The sequence below is a fragment of the Astyanax mexicanus genome, unplaced genomic scaffold, assembly GCF_023375975.1.
Source record: "Astyanax mexicanus isolate ESR-SI-001 unplaced genomic scaffold, AstMex3_surface scaffold_111, whole genome shotgun sequence".
NCBI classification, from domain to species: Eukaryota; Metazoa; Chordata; class Actinopteri; order Characiformes; family Acestrorhamphidae; genus Astyanax; species Astyanax mexicanus.
Genome location: NW_026040037.1, coordinates 1 through 10,000, shown reverse-complemented (window position 1 = coordinate 10,000; position 10,000 = coordinate 1). Strand labels below are relative to the sequence as shown.

Sequence of the window (10,000 nt, the reverse complement as noted above, 5' to 3'; positions counted from 1 at the left end):
GAGAATCATTTCTCCCCTTTGCGACATGTCTTAAGGTCAACAAGGCACGGTTCCTCTTTAGTTCATACTCTGTTTTATTGATAATAATTTTGCTACATTCTACAGTCAGATTAATTAGTTCTACTAGACCTACAGTAAGATTAATTAGTTAGTATATTTTAACATAGCTTGAAGCTGCATGTATAATTTTGTTAGACGCAATCTTTAACTGTAAGGCTAGAAAATGTATGTTTTTACTGGTGTGTTAATCCGGCTCTCTTGTTGCTGACCTTTCCTAGAACGTAGGCGGAAAAGAGGAACTCCTCTAGAGCCCAGGAGTAAAAGAGGAACTCTTTTAGTCTGCTAGCCTCTGTAACCTCAAGATGTTTACCAGTAAGACGAGGAAGCGTGCTTTCTCGGTTGGGCCATTCAAATGTCAGAGACACACACACAAGTCATTGCTGTTTTAATATGAGAAGCATTTAGTGATTCAATTAATCAAATATAAAAATATGAAATGATTCAATTAATCAAGTATAAAAATATAAAATGTAAAATGTATACGTGTGGATTAGTGGCTAATTCTTGATTCAGTAATTAATGATTAGTAGAGTATAGATTTGTAGCTTTCATAGATCTATTTGTGTAATATATATTTTAGATTCATAGGTTAAGGCAAATATGTGTTTTAATCATTAGGTAAGCATTAGGTTAAGGTTTTAGCAAGCATGATTATCTTAAGCTAAGCTTGTTATTTTATAATCTTCCACAATTCCCCCTTTTGGCCTGTCCTAAGACAGGTCAACACTAAGCGTGAAGTCTCCGGAGCCCCCGTTGTCCTCTAGGCTATCCTCCAACAATGACATCATATATTCAGGTGGCCGTTGTTTGTCGTCAAACATTTTCACAATGGTACGCTCTATTAGGGTTCGTAAGCAAGGAATACAGCAGCATCCGCATGTTACTAAGATGGCCACAAATATTGCAAGAGCAGAGGCCAGTGATAAAAACACTGCCTTCCATTGGCCAAAAGTTCTATCTAACCAATTGGTAAGCGGATTGTCGATCCCTGTATTCTCTGTCATTTCCTTCGAGAGTGCCTTAAGGGCGTCTAACGCTTTAGTTACGGACCCATCTGGTGCAGTGTTGTTAGGAATGACGGTGCAGCACTCGGTTTTAGACTCAGTTCTAATCATGTGACATACCCCTCCTTTTTCTGCTAATAACATGTCCAGAGCTATCCTATTTTGAATGGTCATCAGGGACGTAGCGGACAATTGGGATGCTAAGCCTGATACCGCCAGACCAGTAATGTTAGCCAATCTCATTACCTGATAATTTACGTAATTAATTCTATCAACATTTTTATTGGGAGTAATCCATATTAAGATACTTTCAAATCCAGCTGAAACCTGGTCCACTAATTTATGTTCGTCTGGAACGCCCCTTGGAACCCCAATAGAGTCTATATATGTGGGTGTGTTTTTAGTAAGATCGAATGAAACGTCACGTCTACTTCTGGATCCTGGTAGTGTAGGTTTCCCTGTACTGGGACCAAATAGGGTAATTGGAGATAACAGTCTAACCATAGCACACAGGCCCTTGCTCCATATCGGGAGTCTCAGCAACAATGTGGAACCACCACAATAATAGTACAGTCCCGCCCTGGCCCAATCGCCAACCGAATTGTTAGATGTATCAGTAAAAATAGTATGACACCAAGATGATTGTATTTCCCCCAGAAGTTGAGGCGGATGGGTAACATTGCCCTTAGTGCATCTGAAGCAAGTAAAATTGCCAGTCTTCGGGACTTGGAAGGGACCTGAGCCTGTGTTATTAGGAATTACTGGAAAAATGGTTGAGAGCGTGGTGCAGTTAGGTGGAGTAGCCATACGAGTCAGTTGAATTAAACAGCCGAACCCTATCGGATCAGTTTTTGGATATAGTGGGGCCGTACTTAAATATAATGGGGGTCTAGCTTCTGCACATGCCACGCAGCCTTCCATCCCGGCCTCCCGAGCCTGACCCGCTATCCAGGTCAGCCACAAATTGTCATTACTGTACCCCATAGTTAGCCTTAGTATGTCCTCGGGTGTCCATGTCGAGTAGTCTGAACCTACCAATGTTGGTACTGCACCGTCAGGGGTAGTAGAGTTCTCGTTCGGTGGTGGGGTTGCCCCTGCTGTGGGCAAATGCTTTGGGGGTGTGTTTAACACTCTGACCTTTAACATACCTAATGGATCTGTTCCCGTAATTGATACCCCTAATGTCAAATAGATGGTAGTCTCACGCATATTGATCCAATGTATAGACAATGTGATTGGGTTTTGGACTCCGGATTTGTCTCGTTGTAGCCTGATACGCTTCAAATTAAAATACATGGTGTTGGATACCATCTCATAAATGCCATTAGACGAGCAACCAGCGGTGCTAAGGAAAACATTCGCAGAGTTTGGACATAGTTCGATAGTCTTGAGCCATTGTGCCTGTCCTGTCGCGCACTGTTCATTAGCGTATTTCGAGTAGCACAGATATATGGGATAGCCCTGCCATGTCAAATTCTTGCCCTTACAGTTAATTACCTCGAAATTGTATGCTGTTTTAGTATTTATCACATATTCTATATTAAGTCCTTTAAACTTCTTCACACATGCGTTTTGGTTATCTGTTGAGCGTTTAGTCCTGTGAAAGTTATTATGACAAGAACGGGCCTTATTTGTGGTGTAGTTAGGTGTAGAGTTTGTAGCTGTCGTGCCATTGTTGTTACTAGTTGGTTCAGCCTTTCTCCGGATCGCTATTTCTACACAGATCATGCCAACCACCACTATTGCCACCACTATTACCAATAGTGCTTTCAACCATGTTGGAATCAATCCCATCTGTAGATTTAACCAGCTTAGTCTAGGTTCAGTTCTTCCCCCACCCCGTCGGCCATACCATGCCATAGCAAAAAACAAGTGTGTTCCCCCTAATGAGTAAATAGTTGATTATAGACCTATATGTATATGTGTAAAGGTGTAAAAGTTCAGTTCTTCAACTCCCCAGGGAGTCTCAAGGTGGTAGTTTAGATGGCGCAGGTGCAGGTTGGTGCCCTGGGTAGCACTGGTTGATCTGCGCTGGAGGCGAGGGGTAGACTGCCCTCAACGTGCCCCTGGCCTCAGGGGATTATTCTGCCCCTATGTTGGTTGAGGCCTCCTTTTCTGCCTCTTCTGATCGGGTTATCTTGACTTGTGGTTGATCAGCAGGCCGACACTGGGAGAGATGATACCAGGAGGTGCCTTTGCCGTCCAGCCGGACTGCGTGGCTTGTCCTCTCCGCCACCCGGAATGGGCCTGTCCACCTGGGTTCCGACCACTTCCGCTTTATGACTCTCAGGTATACCCACGGAGTTATGGCCAACTCGGGGGGGTTGTCCTCCTCTGGGGTCTGCTCCCGTGTGTTCTGTACCTGCACAGAAAAAGCTTCACATACAGCTTTTAACTTATTGAACACTCGTAACCTTGGTTGGCAGTGCCATGAGGTAGTTCTGATGGGGCTTTTAGTGCAGTCTGCGGCCCCGGGAATGCTACGCCTCTGACCAGCTCAAATGGGGAGAAGCCTGTGCTTCTGTTCACTGAACTCCTAATGCTGATCAGGGCAATTGGTAAGGCATCAAGCCAATTCATGCCTGTGGTCAGTTTAATTTTTGCTAGTTTGGCCTTCAAATTTTGATTCATCCGCTCCACCTGACCCTGTGAGGCGGGGTGATATACAGAACCATAGCTATGGCGCAAGCCCAACGCTTGCTCCACCCACTGCAGTGTTTTGCTGGTAAAATGCGACCCGTTATCTGAGTGGACTCTCCTAGGAAACCCGTGTTGTGGAATCCAGTGGTTGATCAACATTTTGCAAACTGAGCGAGCATCCTCCTTAAAGGTAGGAATTGCCTCAACCCACCCTGAGTACCTGTCTACCACTACCAAGAGGTACCGGTATTTTCTGATTTGATCAATCATATCCGTATAGTCAATCTGGATGTGCTCACCATGACAACTAGGCAGTGGAAACTTGCCTGGGGCTACCTTAAATGCTTTTGCTACATTTTGAGTGTGGCAAACTTGGCATTGACTGATGAAATCTACTGCCAGGGGCAGCATAAATGGGTGCCACCATTGTTTCAAATTCCTCATCATTTGCAGTTTTCCTACATGTGCTACAGTGTGTGCCTCTTCTAGGACTGCTCTGGCTAGTGACATAGGTAAGACTGGTCGCCCTGTTTTCGATACCCAAACTTGGCTATCTGAGCTTGCTCCCTTGGCTAACCACATTGACTTTTCCTCTGGGGTTGCTTTATCCTGAATCTGCCTCAGTTCGTCCCCTGTAGGTATCGGCTCCCAAGGGACATTTGAGTCCAATATCATCATGTTACCGGGCTCCGTATAACCAGCTGCCTTTTTTGCTGCTTTGTCTGCTGCATCATTTCCTCTGCTCACTAGGGTGTCCCCCTTTTGGTGTCCTTTGCATTTTACAATAGCTACCTTTGTAGGTTTGTGTATTGCAGCTTCTAGCTTCATCAGTTCTGACTGATGTTTTACAGGTTTCCCTGAGCTTGTTACATATCCTGCCGGTTTCCAGTGTGGAATGTCTACATGTGCTGCTGAAACTACCCACGCAGAATCGCTGTAAATAGTCACCTCTCTACCCTCAGCTAGTTCTAGTGCTGCAATTACTGCTAGCAACTCAGCTTTTTGTGCTGAAGGGTTTTGTTTTACCTCTTTTGCTGCTACAGTCCAGAACTCATCTGTTTCCCCTGTGGTTTCTTGAACCACCGCATATCCTGCCCTTATTTCACCTGTGTCTGCTCTGTACCCGCACCCATCAGTCCACAGGTTCCAGGAGCCTGGAATTGGTGTGGCTAGTAAGTCTGGTCTCACTTTTTCCTGTGTTGCTACCTTTTCTGCACACTCGTGAGGTGGACCTTCTAGCATTCCTTCTGCCATGTTGACTCCTTGGTGTGTGTATGTGATGTGTGGTGCTGTCAGAACTTTATGAATTCGTCTCTGTCTTAGAGGAGTGAGGGTGAACATCTGTGAGTTTATATATGCTACCACGCCATGTGTTGTTAGTATGTGCAGTGGGTATCCTGCTACCAGGTGTGCAGTTTTTTGAACGAGCTTCGTCAGTCCTGCTACATGTCTGGTGCATTGCGGTTGTCTTTTCTCAATCAAGTCAAGTGGGATGCTTAAATACATAAGTACTGCTCTCCCTTCCTCCTTTTTCTGAAAAAGTACACCATTAACCAATGTGTCTGTTTCAGAAACATCCAGAAAAAATGGAAGAGAGTAGTCAGGTCTAGATAGGTCAGCTGCAGTCGCTAAAGCTTGTTTTACAGCAATGAAAGCCTGCTCTGCTTCTACTGTCCAGGAAAGTACCCCACTAAGGTTTCTCATGCCCAAGGATTTCACCATGTCCCTCAGTGGTTGCGTTTGTCCTACAAAGTCAGGAATGTATTGTCTGCTGTAGCCAGCTAGGCCCAAAAATGTCAACATATCCCTAACCGTAATTGGTTTAGTGTGTGACAGAATTGTAGATCTGTGTGAGGCGGACATGCCTGTTGAGCCCTGTGTGACCACTCTCCCCAGAAAAGTTACCCGTGTTCTACAACATTGCAACTTACTCCTAGAGACTTTGTACCCTGCATTGGCCAAACATTCCAGCACTGCTTTTGTGGCGTTTAAGCACGTCTCTGGCGTTGTGCCGCCAACCAGTAAGTCATCGACATACTGAGAAAGAATGGAGCCTTCAGGAAGGTTACAAGAGTCCAAACTACGTCTAAGAGCTTGATTGAACAATCCCGGGCTCAGGGCAAAGCCCTGTGGCAATCTACTGTATCGATACTGAATACCCCTGTGTGTAAATGCACATACGTCCCTACAGTGCTCAGCCAATGGTACACAAAAGAAAGCATTAGCCAAATCGATACAAGTAAACCATTTCATGTCTGGACCTAGTTCTGATAGTGTTGTGTAAGGGTTTGGGACTGGTATGGTGCTAGTAGCTAGTGCCGCATTTATAGCTCTCAGATCATGTGCCATACGGTATTGACCAGGTTCTTTTTTAGGTACTGGCAAAATTGGAGTATTCCAATCGGATTGGCATTGCTCCAGTACCCCGGCCTGTAAGAGTGCCTGAATGGTTTTGTCCAATGAGGCCATAGCCTCCGGTTTGTGTCTATATTGTGGTACCCAAATTGGTTCAGGTGTGGCCATGTTAAATGATACCTGGGGCTGATCCACAAAACCTACATCATCTGGACCCTGTGACCACAAAACATCCGGTAGAGATTCCAGCATGGCAATGGAGTCTGGGTGGTCAGAATCTTCACAGCCATGATGGCGTGGCAGGAGCTGGTGCTCCATTGTAACAGTTTCAATGTTAGTAGCTCTGATGTGATATGTGTTTGTGCTTATGGAAAACATCACATCAGGGATCTGAGTTTGTACCCAATCTGTAGCCGCATTTGCACGTTTGACCATGGGTCCTAATTGCTTAGCCTCATGTTTAGGGTGTAGAGCCAGTGACATGTGTGGTGCTGCAGTCTCATCCATTTTGTACCAGCTGTACTGCTGTGGTGTCAAAGTAACAGGAGCTGCCACTCCTTCAGGACCACAATACAGGCCATTAGTTTGGACCTCCCACTGTGTATCTTGCAATTCAGATTGGAAGGTGTCATAATATGTAATGTCTCCCCCTACGTCATAGAACAGGGTAACGTGGTACGGGTCGGCAGGCGGGGCATAGGGTGCCAATGCTCTGATCCACGGTGCCCATTGCTGAAAGAGTTCAAGAGTTTGTGGTGTGTGGGGTTGGTCATCATTCAACAGTCCCCAGTATATGTCCACAGTCTCGTCTTGACCAGTCTGCAAGAGATACATGCCCTCGGTGTATCCAGAAAGTCTTATGCGTTGCTGCCCGCTTAGCCATGTCAGCGTCAGGCCATCAGGTGAACACAAAATGGAAACACCCATTTTCATCAATAAGTCTCTACCACAAATGTTCAGTGGTGCTTGAGGTGCAATCAGAAAGGAGTGTAAGACAGTCTGTATGTCGTTGTGCACCTGGAGTGGTTTGGTCTTTGGCAGTGAAGTTGAAGTCCCCGAGAAGCCCCTGACCTGCACGGATTGTTTGCTCATCATATTGGCTGGTAGTGCAGTTGTCAATGTAGACCATGTAGCCCCGTATCCACCAGGAAAGGGATCTCAAGGGTACCGACGGTCAGTGACAGCATGGGTTCTGCCATTCCCATGCTGTGCTGGTGCTCCTCTGGGCCCCGTCATTGTCCACCCCAGGGCTCCATGCTGTATTGTCCAGCTGGAGGTTGTCCTGGTGCTGCATGGTGGTTGGGTGCCCAGTGGGTCTGGGTTGGTGGTGCCGCCGTGCCAAGTGCCACATGTTGATTGGGTGTCCATTGAGGCTGGAATGGTGGACGGTACGTGCCTTGTGCCGAATTCTGCATCGACATCCAATGGGGCTGGGTTGGAAGAGCAGTAGTGCACTGTGCTGCCCAATGATCAAATTTACCGCATCTGAAACAGGCACGTGAAACAGGTGGGCCTCTGCCACGCCCCCTTCCACGTCCCCGTCCCCTGTTCGCCACATAGGGTCCACTGTAATTGGATTGACCTTGATTAGAATTGGGTTGGGCCAAAGTTGGTTGTGGCAATTGCTGGGGTGGCAGATACTGCTGTTGAGTCTGTTGCACCGGTGGTGCAGCTTGCTGGACAACTGGCAGCATGGTGTCTGTTTTTGGTTTATTCTTAGAATCCTTCACATTTTTTCTAGCTTCTAGTAGCTGAGTTTTCAACAGTTCCAGTTCCATCTGGTTTTTCTGTTTGGCTGCCTCAACCTGCCTATCCTTGTGTTTATTCATATGGAATAGAATATGCCTCACCCATTGGTCATGAGGTTTATCTGGCCCCATATCTGGATCATCCTCAACCTTAACCTTAATGTAATTGGGTAGACCTGATAGAATAGCATTTCTCCACCACAACGCTGTTTGAGGCCTAGAAGGGTGGGTTCCAGCGCTGTTGGTCCAGTCTTCCACCGCCTTGCTGAGATGCTCACCCGGATTGGTCTGATAACTGGCACAGTGGCAGCAGCCCTGGTTGGCCACATGTGTCGCATGACATCAGATATGTTCTGGGAGTACAAATGAAATGGTTCACTGTTGGCAGCGGTTGTAATGAGGGCCTGTCGTTCTAGTTCAGCCACCTCCATGCTGGTGGTTGACCTATTAATTAAATTCCTAAAATCACCCAAAGCCAGGGTGAGTCCTCCCGTTAAGCTATCAAGCTTTCTCAACCAAGGGGCTGCCCCACTAGTGAGGGATGGAAGCTGATCAGCTATAGTTTGTGCATCTGTTAATGATAAAGGCACATATTTAGGGTTTCCATTGCCACTAGTTAGCAATGGAAGATTGTTTGCTGGTTGTTCCACATCAGGGAATCTGACAGGGGGTTTAGTATGTCTTGTTGACTGTCTCGGGACATGGTGGTCATCTTGTTCAACTGCGTCAGATAGCTGACGGCGTACCTGCATGGTGGTGTTAAGTAGGTCTCTTGATATGTCTAACAAAGCTCCCACCCTGTCAACCCTTTCATGTAGGGAATCAGTCTCAGTGGAGGTGTCCTCATCCTCACCGTCATAGTCCTCCTGCCTGCCGTCCCAATCATGTGTTTGTGTAAGTCTACTATCCTGTCGTCTGTCCCTATCCCGTTTGTCATGAACCTTGTATTCACGTCTGTTAGTAGCTGCACCTTTATGCTTGTCATGCCCATGTAAGTCTGTGTCATCTATTTCCCCATGTAACTCTGCTGTTATGTTAACCCTACCCCTAGGTGGCGGAATAGGCCCTGTAACGTCTAAGTCCATGTCCAAGTCAGAGTAAGTGGTCATGTTGCTCAGGGATTGGGCGTGGTCTGGACACTCATGCTGCTTGCGATTGCTAAAAGGATCAGTTGGTGTAGAGTCAACAAAAGGCTCTGCTGGCTGAGGTGCTGTAGCATTAATCCTCATTTGAGTAAGCTGTTCATTCAAATCAGCATATGTGTTGTGTGAGGAAGTGTTAGGATGTTCAATAGTGACTCTTCCTGAATTAATAGTAATGACTGGCAGCATGTGAGTAACTGGTGTATTTTTATCAGTCTGCTGAGGTGTGAATGGATTGCGTGGGCTGAGTGTGGTGTGGTATGGTGGGGGCGGAACTGCTGCTTCCTGTTGTGGCTTAGTAGTAGAGTCATTGAGTTCCTGGAGAGCAGTTTCAGAAGTGCTCTGCTCCGCTGGGGGAACTTCCTCCTTTGTGTGTGTAACCATCTCTGGCAAAATGCCCAAAAGGATTCCCCGCAGTACTTTCAGTTCTGCCAATTCACGCTCAGCAGTTTTCAATCTACGTCTCGCCCCTGCCCGTTTTAGTATGCTGACTGTACTGAAAGTCTTGCGCGCCTTTTTCACTGTGTCAGTTTTACAGATAAGCATATAGTTGAAAACACCCATTAGGGAGACACCCTCAGTTACACAGCCTCCCTCTTGTTCTCTGGTCCATGCCTCAACATTCAGTTTAAGGGTCTTAGCCAAAAGATCCTCCCTCTTTTTACTCCCAGTAAACTCCCCTACTGCGTTAGCTAAACCTGCAATCTGACCTGCAAGAGATTTCCACTGCCAATTGCCTGGGCCGAATTTATTATCAAATTCTATACCAGGGTCTATATTTGCCATGTTTTGATCAAGACTGGACTCACCTGTTTTGGTCTTTGGTTCTACTGATCAACTCAAGCGTGTTTTGTTAGCACCGTTAGGTTTCCACACGCGAGGATTTTCGAACTAGTTGTCCAAACGAAGCTCCAAGTCAGACAATCAGCACATAAGCAAAGGAAACAGAAAAAGAACAAGAAATTCCGATTAGGATCTCTATATTTACACTTTATATTTAACAAAAATGTATAGGAAGGTATGGTGGGTTTAATACGGATTGCACTATATC

The 10,000-nt window shown here is 46.1% G+C and overlaps 1 protein-coding gene across 1 annotated transcript; it reads right to left on the bottom strand.

The window, feature by feature from the left end:
• Positions 1–3,217: 3,217 nt before the first annotated feature.
• On the bottom strand, positions 3,218–7,154 carry LOC125788716 (uncharacterized). Its single transcript, XM_049472700.1, has 2 exons — positions 3,470–7,154; positions 3,218–3,426 (listed from the first exon to the last, which is right to left on the bottom strand). Exons 1-2 carry the CDS (start codon positions 7,152–7,154, stop codon positions 3,218–3,220), a joined length of 3,894 nt encoding a protein of 1,297 aa, XP_049328657.1.
• Between the last annotated feature and the right edge of the window lie 2,846 nt (positions 7,155–10,000).